The 25,070-nt window shown below is 39.8% G+C and overlaps 2 protein-coding genes across 10 annotated transcripts in view; both read left to right on the forward strand.

Moving 5' to 3' along the window:
* Positions 1-5,711, forward strand: part of LOC101155254 (leukocyte elastase inhibitor-like) — a 32,931-nt gene extending 27,220 nt beyond the window's left edge. For 5 of the 6 annotated variants that reach the window (XM_023950442.2, XM_023950441.2, XM_078938406.1 and 2 more), the window contains 7 exons: positions 719-859; positions 1,043-1,160; positions 1,324-1,466; positions 2,555-2,632; positions 4,625-4,714; positions 4,793-4,973; positions 5,063-5,711. In XM_023950442.2, the coding sequence (XP_023806210.1) occupies positions 719-859; positions 1,043-1,160; positions 1,324-1,466; positions 2,555-2,632; positions 4,625-4,714; positions 4,793-4,973; positions 5,063-5,292 (981 nt within the window). In that variant the 3' untranslated portion in view covers positions 5,293-5,711. The remainder of the gene's footprint in view (positions 1-718; positions 860-1,042; positions 1,161-1,323; positions 1,467-2,554; positions 2,633-4,624; positions 4,715-4,792; positions 4,974-5,062) is intronic. The other variant, XM_078938403.1, reaches the window with a different exon arrangement.
* A 2,462-nt stretch (positions 5,712-8,173) lies between these two features.
* The window catches only part of LOC111946616 (leukocyte elastase inhibitor-like), a 33,254-nt gene continuing 16,357 nt past the window's right edge, over positions 8,174-25,070 (forward strand). The window contains exons 1-2 of one of the 4 annotated variants that reach the window (XM_023950111.2): positions 8,464-8,603; positions 17,563-17,630. Coding sequence is in view for 2 of the 4 variants with exons in the window: in XM_023950110.2 (XP_023805878.1) it covers positions 8,436-8,603 (168 nt within the window). In the remaining 2 variants the exon portion in view is untranslated. Of the gene's footprint in view, positions 8,604-17,562; positions 17,631-25,070 lie in introns of all 4 variants that reach the window. The other 3 variants (XM_078938402.1, XM_023950110.2, XM_023950109.2) reach the window with 3 other exon arrangements.

The raw sequence follows: 25,070 nt of genomic DNA on the forward strand, positions 1-25,070 counted from the left end.
ATGAATTTTCCAACAATTTCTTTATGAATTAGCACTTTCCCATTTTCCCACAACATAGCTAGCAGAGGTTAAAGCGATTTACGACCAGCCTTAAGACGCATCCTGGAAATCCTGACAGGAGTTTAAGACCCATTGAGACAATTGAATGCTTTATAAGGCCTTATATTAGTAAAATTATATCTAAGATATATTAGGATTTTTTTAAATAGCGTTATCTGTGGCGTCCACCTGTAAGTCACACAGGATTTCACAAACCACAGGAATGTGTTGCTCACACTTTCTGACCTTTTGACACTTGATGAAACCTGCAGGGAACTCTCTCAAACTTTCTTTTTTAAATTCTGTCCACACAGCATTTTAGTTCTGCAACACAATGATGTCATTTAAAAAGATAAACTCTTTTTTTTTTATATACGTGCTAACAGCGTGGTGGAGGGACAGCCTGTGGGTCAGCTTCTGTAAAAGTTGACCACACAGGTTTGGTTTATGGATTTCTTTTTCCTGCTTTTATATGATGTATGTTTTTGTGTTAAGTGTTTTATATGATTTGTAAAAACAAACACCTCAAGTTTCATGAATTGTCTTCCCATTTTTGACCAAATGAATTACTAACATTTTTTTTCTTCCTTGTTTAAAGATTTCTGGACTAAAATCTAACCTGCAGAGAAAGTCCATCAGAACAGATTTTCTCACATCTGTGGTTTATTTATCTCCACAGAGCCTGAAACTCCGGGATTCCCAGGATCAGGTCCATGCTAGCTTTGCTGAGCTGCTGGGCCAGCTCAACAAGCCTAAGGCCAGTTACGCTCTGAGTGTAGCTAACAGGCTTTTTGGAGAGCAGACCTACCAGTTCGTCGAGGTGTGTGAGACAAACTGGCTTTTTTGTAAACAGTAGAAGCAGAGGAGAAAATGTGATGAATGAAAACCTTGTCTTGTCATCCATCCCATTTAATCCTTTACGAGGTCACAGCGTTACTGATAGAAATTTTCTTTCAAAGAATGCAAAGCTACAAAATAAAGCGCAAAGGCTTTTATTGTTTAGGAGTTCCTGGGAAACAGCAGGAAGCACTACAAAGCAGAGCTGGAGAAGGTGAACTTCATGCAGGGTTCTGAAGCTGCCAGGCTCAACATCAACACCTGGGTGGAGAAACAGACACAAGGTGGTCTACAAACCTAAAAACATCTGAACAAACACACTTCACTCAACTCCAAAGTCCATTTAGTTTCATAAATGATCCTCATTTGAAGTGATCTGCAGTGTAATCTGATTAGATCTGATACAGATCTAACCGTGTCTTTGCCTTAACTTGTTTTGTTTTTCAGGTAAAATCAGAGACATCCTCGCCGAGGGTTCCTTGAACAACCTGACCAGACTTGTGCTGGTCAATGCCATCTATTTCAAAGGCAACTGGAACAAGAAGTTTGATGCGCAGAATACTCGTGACGCTGACTTCCGACTGAACAAGGTAACTCTGCAGCTGACAGGAGACCAACGAGGAGCTGAGTGGATGAGAAAACTACGGAGCCCTGGATGTGACATTCAAAAAATAAATAAGCAAATAAAAATGTTTCCCTCAAATTAATCATTTATGCCCACAAACAAGTATTTGTTGGTCACAAATGAGCAATTTACCAGCATCTTGAGCGCACAAGTTTGTGCACAAATTATCATCCTTTCCACTCAAAGTAGTATTATGTGGACATAAAAAAAGCAGGAAAACTGCAATACAAAACCCAGATTCTTAGGGTTTGAGGTTTTAAGTAGCTATCTTGGTAAAAACAATTTTAAAAACATTATTTATATTACACATATTCTGAGTTTTGTTTGGTTAAAGCTTGTACTGACCAACCTTTAGCTTTGTTTGCTCTATTATCAAATTCTTTCTTATAGTCAACCAGTTGTCTGCATAAATTGATTTAATAGAGCAGTGTGGACAGAACTGAAGGTAATATTGAAATAAATCTGAGTTCCATCTCTTTTTAAATCTTAGGAGAATGTATAGGTGCAAAAGAGTAATGATAACAAAATTAGTGAAAATGGAAAAGACCGTAAGAACATTTTTTTTAAAACACATATTTACCCAAACTAGACCAGAGGAAAGGTTTTATGTCTGGCTTTATAAATAGGACGATCATTCACAGGTGAACAATGTATTATGAAAATAGTCTTTAGTTTAAATAAAGAACCTAACAAAGACACTGTTTTTAACGCTACAATTCATTTGAATACAGATGTCTCCTATTAACATTCAGTGGGTAAATTGTGAGAATGTTGGACTCTGAGTAAAAAAGTTATTTCCTATTGAAGAAAAGACCCAGTATGTGACAGAATGTATGGAACTTTTATGATCTGATTCTTAGCCCAAGTCTCTAATTTACAGTAACACTTAACATTATCATATTTTCTTAGATCATATCCTGTTTGTTTTATCCTCCACATTTAGCCACTACTTTCATTTCAGAAACCTTTGACTTCTTTTTTATTGAAAGGTGGTGTGGGTCCAAACCCCTTAATCGGGCCTGTTTTCATTGTGTTTCCCTCTTTTGCTTTCAGAATGCTAAAAAGACAGTAAAAATGATGTACCGGACATCCAAGTTTCCTCTGACCTACATCCCTGAAATCAACTGCCAGGTAACCCTGTCATGTAGAATCTTATAGTTTTTCAGTCAGAAGGACGTATTACATCGACTCAAACTGTTTAAATTATTAGAGACCTTCCTTTTTTTCTTTTCTTCTGCCCTTTGTGTGTCATATACTACAGAGTTTTAGGGCCACGGTGAGGAAAAAAATTCTGGCCAACGTGTCGAGTTTTTTCTCGTCACAAAGTTTCGAGAAAAAACTCGTTTCGAGATAAGAGGCGAAATAAAGTTTCGAGATTAAAGTTGCAATGTTGCGCGAGAGAGATTTTATCTCGTAAATTTAGGAGATAAAAACTCGTAAATTTATGAGAAAAAATCTCTTAAATTTATGAGATTAAAGTGGAAGTGAGCATCCAGAGCAGCAGGTGAACGCCGCGCAGCAGCAGATCAGACCGACTAAACTTTGTTGAACAGGTCAGCTAAATGTTTATTGATAACGTTCCAAATGTCTGGAAGCTCATTTGTTTGATTTACAATTTATTAAAGTTTTTTTTATTGATGGTTGGTTTGCAGCCCGATGAAGCCATCGGGTGTCCCTGCAGCTGTTCGCTTGAATCTTTTCTTCCTCCACCAAAGACAAGATCTCTGTTTGTGTGATGCTTCCGTCTGAGGAGCCCTTTTTGCCTTTTTCGACATTCTAATGCTAATATAAAAGACTATTTTCACTCATCTTTGTTTTTTAATGATGAAGCGGGACGCTTCATCTGCAGGAGGGGGCGTAGGTAACTGTTTACTTCCGCATTGGTGTTCGGATGACAGGTTCATGACATAAGGTGACAGAGGAACTTCAGGTTGTGTGAATGAAAAGGAAAATAAAGGCTGCAGCAGTCCTCTACACCCAAACGTATCTCTGAGCTCCTTATTTTACATATAAAACTCCGCTTTACTGACACTGAACCTCGGAAAGCCGGCTCCAGTGAAAATAATCTGATTTTGACTCACCAAAAGGTTCAGAATCTCTTTGTTTTAAACCTATAATAATCCGGAAATAAAGCTTCACAAAAGGCTCCACATATTTCATCTTCAAGCTCCAATAAACAGACAACTTCGGTGTTTTCCACTTGTTAATCGATGAATTTTTTCTCATAAATTTACGAGATAAAATCTCTTAAATTTACTTTTTTTTTGGTGGCCATAAAACTCTGTCGTAAACTCTGAAGTACAAAGCCGCTAGCTCACTAACATTAGCCATAACACTGAATACTCCTGAAAGACTCAGCTTCACTTCTCTCGCGCAACATTTCGACTTTAATCTTGAAACTTCATTTCGACTTTTATCTCGACACGACGAGTTTTTTCTCGAAACTTTTTTTCCTAACCGTGGCCCTAAAACTCCGTTGTAGTCATATCACCGCTGCTTTTATCTTTCAACAAAAGCAATTTTACTCTATAAACTTTGCTAGAGTTGTTTTCTAAGACATAGTTTCTGAAGAGCAGCAGGATCTCATTAGAAATTCACCTCTGAGTTGTTGGCGGTACAGAGTATGCCTGCTCCTACTTCCCATCATCCATCTGTTTCCACGCTCTCCCACTAGCTTACAGCCCCTCACACCTCCAATCCAACATTACCGGTGCAACAGAAATACTGGATCTGTAAATCCAGCCGTACAGTTTAGATCCAGATTCCAGCTCAGACAACGATGAACATGGATCTATTTGCAAGTGGATGCATCAGAATGGAGCGGAGCAGGGAGCTGGCGGCCCGGTATATTTTCAATGTCACACATACGATCTTTTTCAGACTGCAGAAATTCCTCTGCACCTTATTCACAACAATTTTAATGAAGAAATACTCAGAAATGCAACTTCAATCTTACTTTTCTTTATAAATGTCCTCCATCATGAAAACAATTCCAAAGGAACTTGTTAAACACAATTTTTATTGGAGTGGGTCTCAAAAAAATAAAACAATTAGACTTTCTTGCCCTTTTATTGAGTTCAGTGAAATACATGTCTTACAGGAATTCTTCCCTCTTTTTAATAGATCCTTGAGATGCCCTACAAAGACAAGGAGCTAAGCATGCTGGTCTTCCTGCCCACTGACATCGAGGACAGCACCACCGGCCTGGAGAAGGTAGGATTGGCCTGCATTTGCACATGGACTCACCAAGAACCCAGCAAAACATGCACAAAGCAGATGTTTGCCTTCTAGCTGGAGAAGGCCCTGACCTACGAGAACTTTATGGAGTGGACTCGCCCAGACATGATGAACGAGGTGGAGGTCAGGGTGGGCTTCCCTCGCTTCAAGATGGAGCAGAAGTATGACATGAAGAAAGTCCTGGTCAGCATGGGCATGGCGGACGCTTTCGACATGTCAAAGTGTGATTTCTCTGGTGGGTAGCTGGAGCTTCATTGAACCTTAGATGGAACTTGATATGTACCTTAAGCTCATCCTCTGGGAATCTTCTGCCCTTTTCCTCAGGCATGTCTCCAGCCAATGACCTGGTGCTGTCAGAAGTCTTCCACAAGGCTTTTGTGGAGGTCAACGAGGAGGGAACAGAGGCGGCTGCTGCCACCGCGTTCATCAAGTATGGCTTTATGCTGAATTTTTCCACTGACGTCTTCATCGCTGACCACCCCTTCCTCTTCTTCATCAGACACAACAGATCCATGAGCATTCTGTTTGCGGGCCGTTACTGCTCCCCTCAGTAAAGTTCCCTTGAGCAAACCACATCTTCATTTTCCATCCGTCAGAGTATGAGGCTTAGTGACGTTGAAGGAATCCTTTAACACTCCAGTTTGGTTCTGTGCCTTTCTACAGATTGATGTTTTGCACTGTCTCATTCTAAAGATGAATCATTATTCCTGCTGCTTTCTTTTACCCTAATCTCCTTATATCTAGTCAAGATTATTGCATTTTACACACATCTATGATGCTCCTTTGCACTGTCCTGCTCAACCCAAACCAAAGAATGAAATATGACAAACGCCTCTTTTATGCAATTCCTTGGAACCGTCATGCATCGTAAACTGGATTAAAAACATGAATGTATGCAAAGACTTTTGCCAGCTGCCGTGTCACTGTCATGTACTCTTTTACACCTGAAATTAAAGTGTGTGGTTTGCTGAAATGTCTTTTGTTTTTTGCTTTTTGGGCTTAATATTTTGAGTGAGAAATGAAGGTGAAATCTTTCTTACCCCGTGACAGTGTGAACTGTTTCTGATGGCAAAACCACCAGTGAGATGGAAGATTAAATGTGGGATTGAATCTGGTTTTAGTGTGTGGGCAAACAAGATAGAAATTAATGCTAGTTATGAAACAGCCTAGCTGTTTTTGTAAAGGCCGCTGTTGCTTAACGATTGCTAAATGATGTCACATAAGTTACTTGTGGCTCATTTCCACAGAAGAGAGTTCACCAGTTTTTTGAATACTTTGGAGCTTGAGCGGCCTTGTGGTTGAGTGTCCGCCCAGTGACTAGAAGGTTGTGAGTTCAAATCCAGGCCGAGTCATACCGAAGACTATCAAGCTTGGTTGGGGGGTTAAATCACCAAACAGTTCCTGAGCGCGGCTGTGTCTGCAGCTCACCGCTCCCACAGGTGATGGGTCAAATTAGGGCTGGGCGATATGGCCTAAGATTAAAATCTCCGAATTTTTTTTTTTTTATTATTTCTGCCCCCCCCCCCCCCCCCCCCCCCCCCCCGCCCTACTTAAGGAAAGCAATAAGTAAAAACAGCAGATAACTTAAAGCAAAATTTGCTTTTATTTAATCAAACGCAAGACAAATGTAACCCCAGTCTCTGGGATGCATAATAAATAAATGAACACATTCTTGGAATCAAAGTTAAGTATAAGATTTTTCTCCTTCTCACTCCCTTTTGGACCTGTGTTGTTTATAAAATTTTGTCTTATATAAATTTTGGCTTGTTTTTTCCTTATTTTGATTTTCTACACTTGTTTTCACTTGTCCAAAATAAAAAGGTTACTTACTTAAAGTCCCAGCTGTGTTTTAAGTCACACTTTGTAGTCTAGACTAAAAGGAGACAAACATTCAGTTTGAGAGTAGCACCATTTTCTAAAGGATTAAAAATACAGCTCATATCTGGGGTCTAAGGTTTTAATTAAATTAATAAACCGGTTTACGGTATAACACGTGCCTCCTTGTTATACCGGTAAAAGTAATAATTACATCGCAGTATTCTTTATTAACAAATAACAGTGACAACTAACTAACTAATGAACTAACTATATAGGCATTGTAGAAAGAGTACTGGTATGTGTATGTGTGTCTTGGCGCTGCATGTGTAAGAGGAATGATCATGTGCCACGCCAGAGCCTTTGACTGCGATGGGCTTTAGGCAAATGTTGCAGCGTGGGTTCTCTTCCTCCACGTCTGTGGCAGCAAACCCATACCAGTTCCAAACAACAGAGGATTTGATTCCTTTCTTGGGAACAAACTCCCCACTCTCACCGGTAGCCATGCTGTCGCTTGCTGTTTTGTGTGTGCTATGATGTTGTTGTTTGTTGCGTGCCATAAGGCCATGTGAAACTAACGCTACGGAAGCTCTGGGGAGCCAAAAATGCGGCATTACACAAAAACTCGATTTAGTATTTTTGAAATCGGCTGTAACAAAAAATGTGAATTAATTCATTCAATCAGTTTATCGCCCAGGCCTAGGTCAAATGCAAATTTTGCACACCTAGGTGTGTGACAGATGGTGGGACTTTAACTTGACTTTGAGGGTCCTGCAGTATCTTAGCTGTTCTTAGAACTGCGCTTTTCTGGACTGAGAGGTCTGAGGTCTTTGTGCTGCAGCCACTCCTCCAGTTTAGCGGTTACCACCCCGAGTTCACCAACATAACGTGCACCAGTCACCTTCAATTTCAAAGCTTTCTCCATTTCTTCTCTGTGCCCCTGGTATTTCTCCAGTTTCTCATGTTCCTTCTTTCTGATATTAACTCAATCCACCACAAAGGCTTTCCTCCGATTCTTTACCCAACAAAGTTGGTGAGCAACACTCTGGAACTATCCAGCTTTGGATGAAGAACACAAACTATCCAGCCACAAAGATGTATGTGGGTCTATTTGTCTGCAAGTAGATGGATTGAAATATGGAGCATGTGGCCCGCTGATTGTAGCTTCTACATGGCAACTACAAGCTTTTTCAAATTACATTTTTCATCTGCTTCTGATTCATGATTTTAATAAAGAATTACTTAAAAACACACTTTGTCCTCCATTGTGAGATGGAAAAACACCAAAACACAATTTTTAGTCACAATTTTTTTCAAATTTTACATTTAACTGTTCAATTTACAATAATAATATTGTGTAAAGAACCAGAAAAAAAAAGTGTCCATCCCCTTTCCGGGTTTTAGCCCCTGACCCCCTGGAATCATGTGGACGTCCCTGGATCCAGCCCTTCAGTAGCTATTGTTGTTTATTTTAAAGTTACTCTTAATTAAAAGTGCTAATTATATAAATCTTTGGTAAGAAAGAACAAAGATATTTATTTCTATTAGTCTTTTTTGGTCTTTGGAGCTCAAAGAGCCAGCTTTGCCTTTTAGGTCATATCTGTTGCAGTACCTAGACTACGCCACAAGGCAGCAGAAACGAGACAACGAATACGAAGATACAGCGTTGAAGAAGAAGACAACTTCCGGAAATAAGGTTTGAACTCCAACGAACTGCTATCAATATGCATTTAAACTTTTAAATATATCTAAAGCAACTCTTAAGCTCAGCAAAATACAAATTTTCAAGGAGGGACGAACAGTCTGCGGAAAAGAATCCTTGACTAACCATTTGGCCGGCGGTTCAACCTGCTAAGCAGGTTTGTTAGCTGTGCGCTCCAGGATGATGGAGAGACTGTCAGCGGAGAAGCGAGTCCTCTTCCTGGTCTCCTTTTTTGTATGTCTAGTGTTGGTCGTTTATGGAAACTATCACTATCAGTACAGGAACATAGTGTACACAGACGACGATTACGACATGTTCAATGATGCTGCGAGGTTCATGATCAACGAGGTAAGGTTTTTTTTTTTTTTTACTTTATAGACAATTGAGGTAAATAACCGTTATTTATTGTATCGTCATTAACGAACAATAACCATGTAATCAACATAACTTCGAAGATCCATCACCATTGCCAAATAACATATTAACATAGAAAATAAAGAATAGAGGGAAAAAAATAAAAAATCAATGAACATTACACACAAATAAATAAAAACAAATAAGTTAAATAAAAATAAAATAAAAGAACATAGAACCAATCTAAATAGTCTAATACTGGTTAGGGGTACTTGTGAAGTTTGTATTTCTGAACAAAACTAAGCAATTTCAAGCCATCCTTCTTTTTCATATAATGAAGTGATTGAAAGTAAAAACAGAGCTCTTTATGAAATGTGATAAAAAGTGGTTTGGTCTCCAAATATTTATTTTTGTGTATATAAAACTTTCCTTGTATTCTCCTGATAAAGCTCTTCGTGAAATAAATCGTCCATTGTGGAAAAACAGCAACGTGCAATAAAAACAAAGCTACTTTGGAAAATATTGATTTTGAAATCCAAGGTTCTGAAAAAAGACGTAGAATTGTAATAATATTCCACATGATTAAAATGAATATTTTAAAATGCTGTTTAAAAATAATGAACAGGTTTTTAAAGCAAAATGAAAAATATTGAATGGCTAATTTAAAATCAGTGTGCAGGTTTTTCACCATTTCATGATCTTTTTATATATTTATGAGATATTTATTGGTTGATTGTGTATTTGCATTAGGTCATATTTATCTATTTAATTAAATATTTATTTATTTGATTATGAACATTATAGGACTCCATATAAATCTTCCCAGAATGTTTTTATAATTCCACAGTTAAAGAATAAATGATCCACAGTCTCAATGTCCTTTAAATAAAAACTGCAGTCATTCTCTTCAAACCCAAAACGAAGTCTCAAAAAATTCCTTGGATGGATAAACATCACTAATTGTTTTAAAATGAATAATAATAATGGATTGGATTTATCTGCGTTTTTCAAGTCACTAAAAGCGCTTACATTGTGTCCATTATTCATTCACTCCTCATTCATACTTGGTGATGGTAAGCTACGGTTGTAGCCACAGCTGCCCTGGGGCAGACTGACAGCTGCCATTTCGCGCCTACGGCCCTTCTGATCATCACTGGGATCATTCATGCACATCCACACACCAGTGGAGCCACACTGGAGGCAAGGAGGGTGAAATGTCTTGCCCAAGGACACGACGACATTTTGGCTGGTGGGAGCGGAGATCGAACCGCCAACCCTTCGGTCATTGGACGACCCGCTCTACCACCTGACCCACTGTAGAACTGTCTTTTACTTTTGGTAAAATACAGAATTTTAAGTAATTCAACCTTAATTCAAATACCTCTTCTTTAGAGAAGTGTTTAGAAATGCTTTTCTTCTGATGAGATGTGTTTGGAAGAGTCATTTAACAAACAATCTGCGCATGAAGCTGTTAGGTAATTCTGTCTTTGTAATCGGCTGCCCATCCAATAAGAGTGAATAAAGTTTTAATTGAAATTTGTTTAACAGTAGATTTTGTGATAATTGTATCAATGACCGAGGAGGAGCTTTGATCACAGCATCATATTGTTTCCGATCAAATAACTGAAATTTAGAACTAAAATGTTCAAGCGTCAAAATGTTTCCAGAATGATCCAGTAGATGCAGAACAGACCATATCCCTTTAGTCAGCCAGTTATTGTAAAACAAGGATTTGTTTCTCCGTAACACATAACAGCAGTTCCAAAGAGGCGTGGTGTGCAGACTAAAGTTATGCTTATAAATCAGTTTCCAGTGCAATAAAACTTGTTGATGAAAGGCAGAAAGTTTGATTGGCAGTTTTCTTTAGATCATAGTCACATTTAAGTAGAACGTTAATTCCAACTACATCCCTTAATATTTTAGAGGGGAATTGATACCAGAAACCTTTTTCGTACTTTAAGAAGGATCTCAGCCAGTTGATTTTAATCGTCCCGTCTTAACACTCAACATCAATAGCTATAAGTCCTCCCTCCTCATAATCTGTTAACATCACACTTTTTTTAATATAATGAGTTTTGTATTTCTAAATGAACTTAAAATGAATTTGATTTATATCTTTAATTGCAGATTTAGGGAAGGATAAAGAATATGCAGGGTAGATTAATCTTGACAGAGATTCCATCTTTACTAGAAAAACTCTGCCCAGAATAGGAATATCTCGGTTGGACCACAAATTTAGGTTTAATTTACAATTATCTAGAGTTTTCCAAAAGTCCAATGATTTGGAGTCTTTGGTTTGGTGAATACCCAGATATTTTACTTGGGATTTAACAGGAATTTTTTGAATTGTTGTTAAAGTGGGATCTTTAATTGGCAATAATTCACATTGATTTAGATTGAGTTTCAGACCAGAAGCTCTGGAGAAAACATTTATTAATTGTAAAACCACAGAAATCTGACTGCTGTCCTTCATAAAAATAGCTGTATTGTCAGCGAACTGAGTGATTGCTATTTGCTGGCCTAAAGCATTAAGTTTCTCAAATGTTAATGGAGAATCTCGGCGAGGTCCCATGTGGCAAAGAAATGACACTATTCGTATCTCCATAAAGTGTTTTGGTGAGATTGATAAAGTTGGGTCCAAAGCCAAATAAATCTAAAGTTTGAAACATGAATTGATGTTGGACTGTCAAAGGCTTTAAAAAATCAAGGAACAAAATGAAGCCTTCGTCTTCTATCAGATAATTGTAATCTAACAGGTCCAGTATGAGGCGGATGTTATTATGAATGGATCGGCTTATCAGAAAGCCAGACTGAGTGTCAGAAATAATCTGGGACATCCCAGTTTTCATTCTATAGGCAAATATGTGAGTTAAGATTTTATAGTCGTTATTAAGTAAGGTAATTGGTATGGAATTACAAATCTGCCATAAACTGAAAGGGCGTAAAGACAACTAAGCGGGCGTATTTAGGAACTGAGTGAGTAAACCTTAAAACCGCGCAGGCGCAATTCTAACCCTGAAGTGATCTTGCGCGGTCAATTCCTTTTTGCGCGCTCATGTGGATTTACGCTCAGTGTTAAGGGGGCGTTTTTGTCACTTTTGGGGCAGGAACCTTTCTGGTTGATCTGATTGGCTGAAATTCGCATGGCTTATCGGCGAGGCAGAGGGGCGGGACCTTCATTTTTCAGTGCGGGGGGGGGGGTTAACAGGCGGCTCTTGAGCTGCGTGCGGCTCTCTGCCTTTTATTATATTTTCTATATTCAGTACTTTCACAACCATAAGGCCGTGAAAGAAGACCCCCCCCCCCCCCCCCCCATAGTACAAAGGAGCAGATATGTGAATAATGCAGAACAACTTCGTTTGGAAACCCTGGAAAGGCAAAGAGACACGATTATGAGGCATAGTTTAAACTGCAGCTATCAGCTACGCGGAGGAACACGGGAATAGAGCAGCTGCAGTTCGGTTAAATTAGATCTTCACAGATTCGGACTTCCTGCTTCAATGACTCTTCTGATAAACGTTCAAATGTGTCAGCAAGTATCTCACTCATTTTGTATTAACACAGAGAGTGAACCACAAAAGCATTTTTAAAGAAAAAAGTTCGTTTTTATGGCCTTTTAATCAGAATTGTTCGTTTCAAGCTGTGAATGCAAACAGAGCAGCGAGCCGGCTGCCAAGGGACCGTCAACAAAGTGCAACCTCTGTGAAACAGCATTCTGTAAAAATCAGTGAACTTTTAAAAAGTGAATGTCTATATTTATATGAACTGGTAATGAAGACTCGTCAGCATAGTCATGCTACATTATTATTTATTATACTAAATTTTGTTAGAAAGTCAAAGTTAAAATTTAATAGAGATATGAATCACAACATAAATGCACTATAGCTCTGAAGATACTAAAGCTTCTGTCACCAAACCTCCTCTACTGACTAATCATGACCTTATTGTCCTACTGCAACAAAGATTATGTCATAATTCACGTTGTTTATTGTTAGGAAATTTTCATATTAAAATATTGATCAGATTTGGTCAAAAATGCTGAATGGCTTTGAAGATGCTGTAGTTACTGACACAAAACTTCCTGTACTGACTAATCATGACCTTATTTTATTTTATTATATTATATTTTCCTACTAAAATAAAGATTATGCAAAAAAAAAAAAAAATTCTGGCATCTTCAGAGCTATTGAGGATTTTTGACCACATCTGATCCATTTGTAAATATGAAAAATTCCTATAAATAAACAAAGTGAACTATTGACATTCTTTATTTTAGTATGACAATAAGGTCATGTCAAGTTACTGATAACTTTAGTCATGATTCATATTTATTAAAATTTGAAAAAGTATATGCAACAAGATAAAATGAAGATGGACTTTCCTACAAAATATGTATTGTAACAAGAATATGCTTTATAATAATTTTATGATCTTTTTGTAAGATTATTGATTTTTACACAGTGGTGTTTCACAGTTCACAGAGGTTGCACTTTGTTGACGGTCCCTTAGCAGCCGGCTGCTGCATGTCTGCATTCACAGTTTAAAGCGAACAATTCTGATTAAAAGGCAAAAAACGATCTATTTTCTTCAGAAATGCATTTGTGGTTCACTCTCTGTGTTAATACGAAAGTATTGAGATACTTGCTGACACATTTGAACGTTGATCAGAAGAGTTATTGAAGCAGGAAATCTGAATCTGTGAAGATCTTTCTAACTTATCGAACCTCAGCTGCCAGAGAATTTAAAATAATGAATCCATGGTTCGGAAGAGAGGACGCTGGAAAACCAACTCCGACAAGACAAGAAGACGCAGCAGCAGCTGAGTTTCCGCGAAAAAGGAAAGGCCTGTGTTGGAAGATCGGCTCGAGGCTCAGCGCTGCTACTTCCAGCAGATGACCGTGAGAAGAGCCATCCTCCTCCCCCCTTACCGGGACGCAGCGCCGGCAAGTTACTTTGGGACTGCAGGACTTAAACTTGGCCTGAGGAGTCTGCTTTCATTGTTCTTTGGAGCCGCATGGCAAAGAGACGGACTCTGATGAGGAAAGGGAAGCCGGCGTGTTTGATAGAAATGTAGCCCAGCTGTTTCAGATGCAGAAGATGAGGACTTTGATGGATTATAAATGCTGATTGATGACTGAAAAAATAAATCACAACCAACTCAGTTTTGCGCTCGCTGCCTTTTTTAAACACACACCAGTGTGCACGTTTCACCGGTATGTGTGTTTACGTATACAGAAAAAACACTAAACGGCCCCGCTTAATCCAGTGCTGTTGTGAGGAGAGGAGAGGGTTATGAGAAATAACATGGCTTTAATTGTGTGCCTGTCTGGCAGGTCAGTGTGTGGTGTGGCTCTTTGACTATCACAGTTAGAGATGTCGGCTCTTTGTGTCAAACTTGTTTGTCCCCCCTGTTAGAGGCAATCATAGAAAAAAAAACGCGGATGTAACGTGGATTAAAACATTTACCAACAACCCAAAACTAAGGTAAGAAAGTGGAGCGGGTTTTTTGTGCTGTAATTTTTTCTCATGTGAAATTCACTGTATTTGTTACAGTTTTAATGCTTTTAATCCACGTTACAGCCGCCGTTCCTTTTCTATTAAAGCCCCAAAATGAAAGTCCCGCCCCGCTGCTTGGCATGCAAATTTCAGCCAATCAGATCAACCAGAAAGGTTCCTGCCCCTAAGTGACAAACACACCCCTGAATGCCGCCCCCAAGTGACAAAAACGCCCCCTTAACACTGAGCGTAAATCCAGGTGAGGGCGCAAATGAGAATTGACTGAGCAGGATCACTGCTCAGTTAGGATTTCAGCCGTTCAGTTGTAAAATACGGGGTCGCTTGGTTAGAATTGCGCCATCACAGTTTTAAGGTTCACTCACTCAGTTTCTAAATACGCCCGCTTAGTTGTCTTTACGCCCTTTCAATTTTTGGCATTTATGTAATTCGATAATTGGTCTCAGATTATAAATCAGTCGAGGATCTTTGCCAGATTTAGGTATGAGAGTTCTGATGCCTTGCTTCATAGTTGTTGGTAGAGTTTACGTGTTAGTTATTTCCTTCAGTGTCAAATAAAGCAGGTCTTTCACATGTTCCCAGAAATGTCTATAAAAATTAACAGTCCGCACATCTGAACCTGGAGATTTGTCCAAAGCTAAGCATCTTATAGCATCTTCTACCTCTGACATGGTGATCTCTGCCTCACAAAGCTCTCTGCAGCCATCATCTATTTTAGGGACCAAATGTTTGATTTGTTTTAAAAAGGCTTCAGCATCATGGAGGGAGTATGAGGACGCGTATAACTCACTGTAGAACTGAAAATTTTCTTTTGTAATTGTTGTAGGAGCTGTGCACTCCACATCTTTTATTAACAAAGTTTTTACACTGTTTCGCTCAATGAGTTATATCGCTAGAGGAGACACGCCCGCTTTAGAAGCCTGGCCGACGGTGGCGGAGCGCGACGCCATCTTGGTGAGGTCGACGACGCCCACATGACAATGATTTCTATTGCTTAGTGGTGTCTAAGTAGCTTTTATAAGCTATATATATTTTTACATTTATATATATTTATACATATATGTAAATATATTATATTTATATATAATATATATATAGATACATCATTTGTTGTCGTTAAAGAAGAGAAACAGTCAGCCTTAAAAGCTCAAACTTTAATGAAAAGGCATTGTTGCAGAACTTCTTACAAATAAAAAAATTATTACAAAGAATTTTTAAATATAATTTCTAAACATTTAGAAGTTTTAAACCTCTTTGACATGTAATGTAATAAAAACCCAACAATAAGTCAATAATAACAATTATAATAAATTAATAGTAAGTCAATACAAACAGTAAATAATAACAATAAATAAATAATAAGTCAATAAATAATAAAAAACAAGTCTATTAATAATAATAATAATAATAATGTTTGCTTGAAACCCGACACAGATGGTACTGTGTCGGGTTTCAAGCAAACAGTCTGGCCTCTCATCAAAATTTGTTTACACAAATGTTTTGAACAGTCAGACTGTATTACTAGTTGTTAACCACAGTGATCCATCTGGGTTAACTCTTTTGATAGCTAAGGCCCACTTTTTCCCTAAGTCTGAATCCATTGGAAACCTGCAAGAAAAGTTCAGTCACTGAGTCAGAAATGTATAAATCTATATTACTATAATAGCTTAGTATGCTGTATACAGGTTTAGCAAAATAAAATGTACATTTATGTCGACAGCAAATTATCCGTACATCATGCAGCATGTTGAGAACAGCCCTGCAGCATCATGCATGTCAACATGTGTACTATTAATGAAGCCCCTGCAGCATTAAAAGAAAAAATTAAAATACTTACCTGTGAAATGATATACCTTCCTCCTTCATGGACTCATTTATCTGATTTTGGCAGTTGAAACCCAAACAATGAACTGGTAATATGCAAACGATTTGATCACATGCATGCACTGCAGCAGTAACTTGACCTCACCAAGATGGCGGTGCTCTCCTCCCATGAGGAACCACGTGACGTCTCCTCTAGCGATAGAACTCATTGGTCTCGCTCTTGCCTTCTTTTTTCCAGTCTACAAAAATATGCAGAACTTTTTTCCCCTTCCTCAATCCGTCTTGCTCTTGATCTGATATATGCACCTTTGACCTTCTTTATGTACATTTTATCCAAGGAGGATTGCAAGATAATCATTTGCTGTTTATGATTTTCATCTGAGTCCAAATTGTGACATATTGAGTTTATTTCTTTGATAATTTCTTCTTTCTTGATTTTATACTGCTTACTAATCTGCTTACCTCTAGATATGGAAATTTGTCTCACTTTATATTTTAAAAACTCCCATCTATCTCTATAAGATGTGAAGTGAGCCTCCCTATTAATTTTATTAATTTTATAAATAATGTTTTGACAATATGTTTCATCATTAAGAAGATTGGAGTGAAATTTCCAATAGCCTTTGTTTCTAGACTGAAAACACTGAAGTTGGACGGAAAGTCTGACCACACTGTGATCTGTTAACGGAGCAGCTGAAATGTTTATTTTCGGGATGAAACTCTGATGATCATCTGAGATTAGCCAAAAGTCTAGTCTAGATTTGGCTGTACCATCTGGTTTAAACCCGGTAAAGGCTTAAGCATCAGGGAAATCTCTATGCCATACATCTATTAGGTGCAGCTCTGTGCAGAAATGAAGGAGTGTTGGATTATGATGGTGATTCAGAAATGCAGATGGAGATCTGTCCAGCCAATCATCTTCCACCATGTTAAAATCACCACCGATTATTCGTATTTGAATTGGATATCTCTGTCTAAGGTCTTTAAATGGGGAAACGTTAATTTATTTTGAGCATTACAATTTTAGCCATAAACATTACCTAGAGCTAAAAAACATCCATCAAGATAAAAAATGCAAATAATCCACTGACCTGAATCATCCCTCTTCACTGTTAACAATTTCCCTGGAAAGTTATTCAGTAGTGTAGCGACCCCTGCTGACCTATTACTGTCATAACTAAGGTAGATTTTATCGCCCCACAGATTAGACCAGAATTTTTCATCACTTTCACTGGAATGAGTTTCCTGCAGAAGGAAACACTGAGCTCTTTGATTCTTACAAAACAAAAACACAGATTTTCTTTTGACAGAATATCTCAGACCCCTAGCATCTAGTGTAACATAAGAACATAATGACTGTGACAAAGACATAAAAAAAAAAAAATACAAATAACACAAAAAGATAAAGCTAAAGAAGCTGGAACTACAAGCGTTGAATATGCCCCTAAAACTGTATAATCTTTGAGGACCGAGATTTTAACCCCAAGATAAATTTTGTCAGAACCATTACAGTAGATGTGAATTAGCATTAACTAGCATGAAAAACCTATAAATAACCTTTTTTTTCTTTTTTTTCTCCATCCTTTTCCTTCTTTGAACTGTTTTATTGAACCAGCTCAGTCCACACGAACCCTGATACCATTGATGTAGCCCACCGGTCCTCTGTAGTACACGTGTGAGCAGGTGGGACAAACTAAATGCATGATTGGATGGTTTTTTGCATGTTTGTTGTGTTTTTACACCCCTTGCATGGTGCATGTGGACACGCCCCTTAATTAGAAGCACCTGCTCTTAATTGAGAGACTATATAGGAGTGGAACAGAGAAGCAGACGTGCGCTCCAGAATGTAGCAGACTCTGGGAAAAGTTCCTGCACGGCCAGGAGGGCGCATACCCCAGGGGCGCTTGGTCCTGCGCACCCTGGGAGCATGGCATACACACCGGGAACCATCGGGCCTGTATGCACATGGGACGCATTTGGACCGCCAGACCACTCATCAGATGCACCAATGGAGTCAGGAGGGCGCACGCACCGGGGGCAATTGGACCGCTGGGACCGCCAGTTCTGCCATGCCGTCAACACGCAGAGGCAGGGCAGGGACCCTGCCTGTGTTGTAAGTAGCCCGACGTGACTTAGCAGACTGGTAGAAACACACAAGATGTCCCGGAAGGCCAGCCAGAAGCGACATGACACGGGGAGGAGTGTGTGAGGCTGAATACGCGCAGAGGCAGAGGGGAACTCTGCCTGCCCTGTTAGTATGGGAAAGCGTAGCCACACTCCTCAGGATGGCCTAAGGCAACCGTGGTTGCTTCTGGTGCTGGCAGATGTGTTTGCCTGCAGGTCCTGGTGCGTGTGACCCGAGGACTTCCCTGGTCATGGAGAAAGGACATCATGGGTCAAGTCTGGCGGGTGGAGGACGTCCCCTGGATTCCGGATATGCTGTCTCCCAAAGCTGCTTTTGTCGACTGTCCCCCGGACTTTTAGTATTGCTTTGTAGTAGTTTTTACCCTGTTTCTGCATCTTATTGTATTTTATACTTTTTAGAGCTGTTTTATGTATTTTATAGTTTTTTTACCATCTTATTGGCCAGTCAGGTTTTAGGATTAATAAATTGTTTTTGTGGCCAAAAATACCCGGTTCCTCTTTGGTGGCTCGTGTGTTCTCACCCAGATCGTCCCTCTAACCTGCAATAATTCAATTTCATCTTTTCATTCCATATTCAATCTTCTTACTGCCTTTCACCATCAACCACCCCCCTTAACACATGTTTCCCTGCTGCTCGGGCTTCTTCCATCTTCGGCCAGGCCGCTGCTCGAGCTTCTCTGTCAGCTTTGGAGAAATCCTCCTTGAAGACGATTCCCAGATTCTTACAGGTTGAACAGTTCTTGGTTTTTCTCCAGATGGCGTCTCTGCGGTGCCTCATAACAAATTGTATGATGACCTGTCGGTGTCTGCCCTCCTCCTCTTTTCTCCCCAACCGAACTGTATCCACCATCATGTCCTTCTTCTCTTTCCAATCTGGAGCGATCTGGGTCAGGATTCCAATTATGACATCTCGGATCTTCTAGTCGTCTCTTTCTTTTAATCCTTGAATTTTTATAAAAATCTTATGAATATAAATCTTATATTTTTCTAATATTCATTGAGACAGTAATAAAGTGATCATTCTTGTTTTTCATGTTCCTTTCTTGAACGAATGTGGGTCACAGAGACACGGAAGTTACCGCTGAAAGTAGCTTTTGCGGCCATAAGGAGAGCATATCCGTGTGAATGACTTGCGTCGTGAATAATTATTGAGTTCGAACGGATTAATTATTGCGTTCGAACGAATTAATCATTTTGAGGGAACGGAGTAGTATTTAGTGCGAACAAGATATTAATCTGTGGGAACAAGATATATTTTAATATTTTATTGTCAGGACACGGGTTCCGTAACATATAAAACTTTTAAAAAATAAGAAGCACGAGTAATAGTATGGGAAAAACGATTGTGGTGATCACGTGATCATGTCAGGGGAATAATCCAGGTGATAATGACTGTTTAAAAGACCTCAGTCTTTAGAAATAATCAGACAAAATGACAAATGAATTGCATTTACATGTATTGTAGAAATCTGATGACTACAAAAACAATATTCAAATGTTTTCCTCACTTGATTATCAGATTTAAGTCACAATCCATGTGACACTTCAGACTTAAACCGTCTGTAATGTGTATTTAAAAAAAAAAACATTTACTGGTAGTCTAGCATTATTAAAGTTGGCCATGCATGCAGATTTGGAGTTGTCTTGCAGAGATAATAGGTCTGCAAAATAGGTTACATGGACTGGAGGGATGCTGTAGTAGGGGGAGCTGATGCTGTAGTATCGTGAGACTCAACGAGACCGGTGTGGCAACTCAACTTGGCGGTGCGTAAGTAGCTGAACAAACATTTCTGTATTATATCACTTTACCGCCATATCAAATTAGCTGTAAAACTAACATCTGTAAAAGTTCAATAAGCCTTTTGACAGCCTGGAGGACCTGGAAAATTATAGACGGCTGCTACAATACCTTTGTTATGGGGAAGACCAACACCACCCCTCCTTCCCCCAAACGCATCCGTCCAGAACATTCTTGAGCTGCCTCCTCTCCAGGCAGCGGAATCAGTGACACTTTAGATTCCATAGATAAAAAGCTCCCCAGCCTTGATTGCCGCTTGAATCTGCTAGAGGTCCTCCATAGAGAGTTCCAAGGCCTGCGGGAGTCTTTAGAGTTCAGCCAGCAGCAGGTTCGGGAGCTTGCAGCGGAGAATCAGGCCCTCAGAGAAACTGTCAAGACCCTGAGCAGTGACACCGCTCGCCTTTCTGAGGAAAAAAGCTCGATCGAAGAAACCCTCCTGGATCTTCAGTCGAGGAGCATGAGGGACAACCTGGTGATCTCGGGGATTCCAGAGGAGGCAGGAGAGGACCCGGAGGCCACGGTGAAGTCCTTCTGAAGCTCCCAAAGGAGGAGGTGCAGAAGATCGCGTTCCAGAGGGTGCACCGGCTCGGAGGAAGAAGGTCCGACAACCAGCGTCCGAGACAGATTGTAGCCAAATTTGACCACTTTAAGCAGAAGGTGCTGGTGAAGAGCCGCGGCCGGAAGCTGAAGGGAACGCACTTTAGCGTGAACGACCAGATTCCGGTTGAGATTCTGCGGCGCAGAAAGATCCTTTTTCCTCTGAGGAAAAAACACATTGCCAATGGGTCCAGAGCTGTGGTTTCTGTGGATAAACTGTTCGTGGATGGCCGGCTCTTCCGAGACCCGGAGATCACCCCCTGGCTTTGCCGAAGATCTGACATCCATGCTGCGCTAAAAACAGTGGCTAAACGTGTTAAATGAATGAAACCGGCTTATCAATCATCCCACCTCCATCTCGTTGAAGCAGTTTAATTTTTCTCGCCTCTCATGGTTCTGTTGTTTTTCTTGTTATGTTTGTTTCTTTCTGTTTTTCTTTACTTCTTTCTTCATTTTAGTTTCCCCCTCTCTCCCCCCCTCCCCATATGTAAATTATCCAAAGGCAACACGTCCCTCGGTAAGTTGGTATTCATTTATGCACGGAACGGGCACGTGCGCGACAACAAGCGCGCACACGAACCAGCTCACACTCGCGGACATCCCGCAAACACCTCACAAAAGCCCACATAGGACACACGCAACATGCAGCCCACACAGTCAGAAACGCAAACAAACGCACAGCGTTCCTTCATCGATCTACGGGCACGCGCACACGGACCGGCACACGCTCTATTTAGCCTTACACTCTCTTGGTCAGAGCAGCTATGAATAGTCTTAACATCGTTAGCTGGAATGTGCGTGGACTTGGCTCTGGGCCAAAAAGTTTGACAGTGTTAACTCACCTGAATGATCTTAAAGCAGATATAGCCTTACTGCAGGAGACCCATTTATCAAAATCAGCTGATCATCTCCTGTGCTGCTTACGATTTCCAGTCATGTATTCTTCTAGTTACAACTCCAAACAAAGAGGAGTTGCTGTTTTGATTAATAAAAACATCACATTCACTCAAGGATACAGTTACTGACTCAAAAGGCAGATTTGTAATTATTAATATATCCATTCAGAATAAGGACTATTGCATAGCCAGTGTCTATGGCCCGAATGTTGACGACTCTTCCTTCTTTGTCAGATTCTTCACCTCACTCGCGGTTCACTCTGACTCCACAATCATTATAGGAGGAGACGCCAATCTGATTCTGAATCCTGAACTTGACAGACTCAGCACAGCAGCAAACCAGCATACATGGCGGTCTGCAAGTATACTAAAGCAGTACATGAATGATCTGGGTCTCTGCGACGCTTGGTGCTCATGTCACCCAAACACTAAGAGGTTCACCTTTTTTTCTCCAGTTCACCATTCACACTCCCGTTTAGACTATTTATTAATCAGTAAATCTCTTCTAAAAGAAATTAAAAGTTCCAACATTCATCCAATTATTATCAGTGATCACGCACCAGTTTCTGTAAATATTTCTAGGGAAATGTCCACACCCTCAGGTACAACCTGGAGGTTGTACCTGAGGGTGTTGTACCAGGAATTTATTGAATTCTTTAAAAAAGAGTGAGCAACCTTCTTAGAATTCAACAATACTCCCGATATCTCACCACGTCTTCTTTGGGAAACAGCAAAAGCAGTGATGAGAGGAAAAATCATTTCTTATTCAACGCATAAAAAACGCAAAGAGAAAGCAGATTTATTAGAACTACAAAATAAAATCAAAACCCTGGAGACTGCTTGTGCTGCTTCTACACAGGAACACATTCTGGGAGATCTGAAAAATTTAAAGCTTCAAATACAAAGCCTACGACTTGAAGGATTTGAAAACTCTAATAAATCTGGCAAATTTCTGGCTTATCACCTTAAAATTAATAGAGAAAAATCAACAATCACTTCTATTATGGACCAAACAGGAAATGTCACTCACGACCCGGTCAAAATTAATAACGCATTTGAAAAATTTTTTTAAAACTTGTATACATCACAGATCAATCTGCCAGAGCGAAGTATTGACTCATTTCTTAATAATGTAAACCTACCCAGGTTAAATGAGGATCAAATAGCAAACTTAGACTCTCCACTCTTGTTGTCTGAACTTCATGAAGCTCTGTTACTTATGCCTAATGGTAAAGCATCAGGGCCTGACAGCTTTCCTGCTGAGTTTTATAAAGAATTCTGGGAACAGCTGGCACCAACGTTTTATAAAACGGTCACATTTATCAATGAAAGCCAATCACTACCACCTAACATGAACTCAGCCAACATAATCCTTATTCTAAAACCAGATAAAGATCCAACTAGTCCTTCAAGCTATCGCCCCATTTCTCTAATCAATGCAGATGTAAAAATTATCTGCAAAGCACTAGCACAGAGAATAGAAAAAAATCACTCCTCACATAATTCACTTTGACCAAACTGGATTCATCAAAGGCAGACACTCGGATGACAATCTCCGAAGACTTGTTAATATAATAGACTTTGCCACCATTAAAAACCAGGAAATGACCATACTATCGCTGGATGCTGAAAAAGCTTTTGACAGAGTAAATTGGGAGTTCCTTATTGCTGCCCTCCATAAGTTTGGTTTTGGAGAATCATTCATCAATTGGATTAAAATATTATATCACAACCCCAATGCATCAGTTAGAACTAATAAACAGACTTCCAACAGGTATTTTCTCGGAAGAGGAACCGGACAGGGTTGCCCCCCTCTCCTTCTCTTTTTGCTATATTTATTGAGCCTCTAGCTTCAGCAATAAGACAGAATTAGAGCATTAAAGGAATTAAAACCAAACACAGCCATCATAAAATTAGTCTCTATGCAGATGATATATTACTGTTTTTAAGTAATTTACATTCTGTAAATGAAACAATTCAATTCAATTTTATTTATATAGCCCAAAATCACAACAACAGTCGTCTCGATGGGCTTCGAAGTAAAACATGAAATCAAAAGGATCACGAATACAAAGAGTTCAATAGGGAAATACTAAAATGAACTAACAAACTGACTAAGCTATACTGGCATCCCTGCCCTCAGACCCCCCTTCGCGGTAAGGAAAAACGAAGAAACCTCAGGGGTGCCCACATGAAGGAGGGATCCTCCCCCAGGACGGACAGACGATTTACCAGAACTCTTAGAGAAGAATGAACTTATCTAAATCTACAACTACATATATAAAGTCCAGCAGACAAGCTTCATCCAGTCGTGGTTGTGGGGACAGTCAAAGGCGCGAGTCGAGCCGGAGACAGGAGCCACAGCCAGGTGAAGAAGCAGGAGCAGAGACGAGGTACTCGGTCAGGTACAGAGCAGAGACGAGCCAGAGATGAGCCAGAGGCAGGATCCCCAGCCAGGTGTAGGAGCGGGAGCAAAAGCGAGGTAGACGGTCAGGAACTGGAGCACGGATGAAACAACTGGAGTCTGGAAGCACTCCCACTCCCCAGGGGGGGAGAGGAAAAGAGGGACAATACATGAATCGCACTGCACCAAACAGAGGCATGGAGAACTAAATGATAAATTATGATCAAGAATAGAGGAGAGGAAGGGTAGAAGTAGAAGAGAAAAGAGGACAGAACCCCAGTGCACCATAGTTTCCCCAGCTTCAACTTCTAGCAGCCTTTTAAAAGAAATAATTATTATTAAGTTTAATTTAAACAAATTAACATTAAGTTAAATAATCTCTGAATACTAACTAGTCTGACAATAAGCCTGTCCAAAGAGGAATGTTTTCAGTCTAACTTTGAATGTAGAAACTGAGTCGGCCTCTCTTACATGAGCTGGGAGCTTATTCCATAAGACAGGGGCTTGGTGGCTAAACGCTCTACCTTCAACCGTACTTTTACTAATTCTAGGAACCACAAGCAGTCCTGCATTTTGCGAGCGAAGTGTTCTCATTGGATGGTAAGGGACTATGAGGTCCTTAATATAGGACGGGGCCATTCCATGTAAGGCCTTATAGGTTAACAGGAGGATCTTGAAATTGATTCTGGAATCAACTGGGAGCCAATGGAGTGAAACTAACACAGGAGTGATGTGATCTCTTCTGCTAGTTCCAGCTAACAATCTTGCTGCTGCGTTCTGAACAAGCTGGAGACTTCTTAAGGAACTCTTAGGACACGCTGCTAACAAGGAGTTGCAGTAATCCAGCCTCGACGTAACAAATGCATGGATGAGTTTTTCAGCATCACTCTTAGAAAGTATATTTCTGATCTTAGCAATATTCCGCAGGTGAAAAAAGGCAGTTCTACACGCCTGAGATATGTGAGCCTTAAATGATAAATCCTGGTCAAGTAAAACCCCAAAGTTTCTAACTGTGGAATTGGGGGCTATACTTATGCCATCCAGGGAGACTATCTGAGCAGACAGAGCATCTCTGAGGTTTTTAGGACCAAGTATAATGACCTCGGTTTTTTCTGGGTTCAAGAGGAGGTAATTAATTGTCATCCAGGTCTTGATGTCACTGATGCAGGCGTTCAGTTTCTCTATCTGGTCATTCTGGTCAGGCTTCATGGATAAATACAACTGCGTATCGTCGGCATAACAATGAAAATTAATGCTGTGTTTCCTGATTATGTTTCCTAGGG

This window comes from Oryzias latipes, chromosome 20 (genome assembly GCF_053564925.1).
Source record: "Oryzias latipes strain Hd-rR chromosome 20, Olatipes_Hd-rR_3.1".
Lineage (NCBI taxonomy): Eukaryota > Metazoa > Chordata > Actinopteri > Beloniformes > Adrianichthyidae > Oryzias > Oryzias latipes.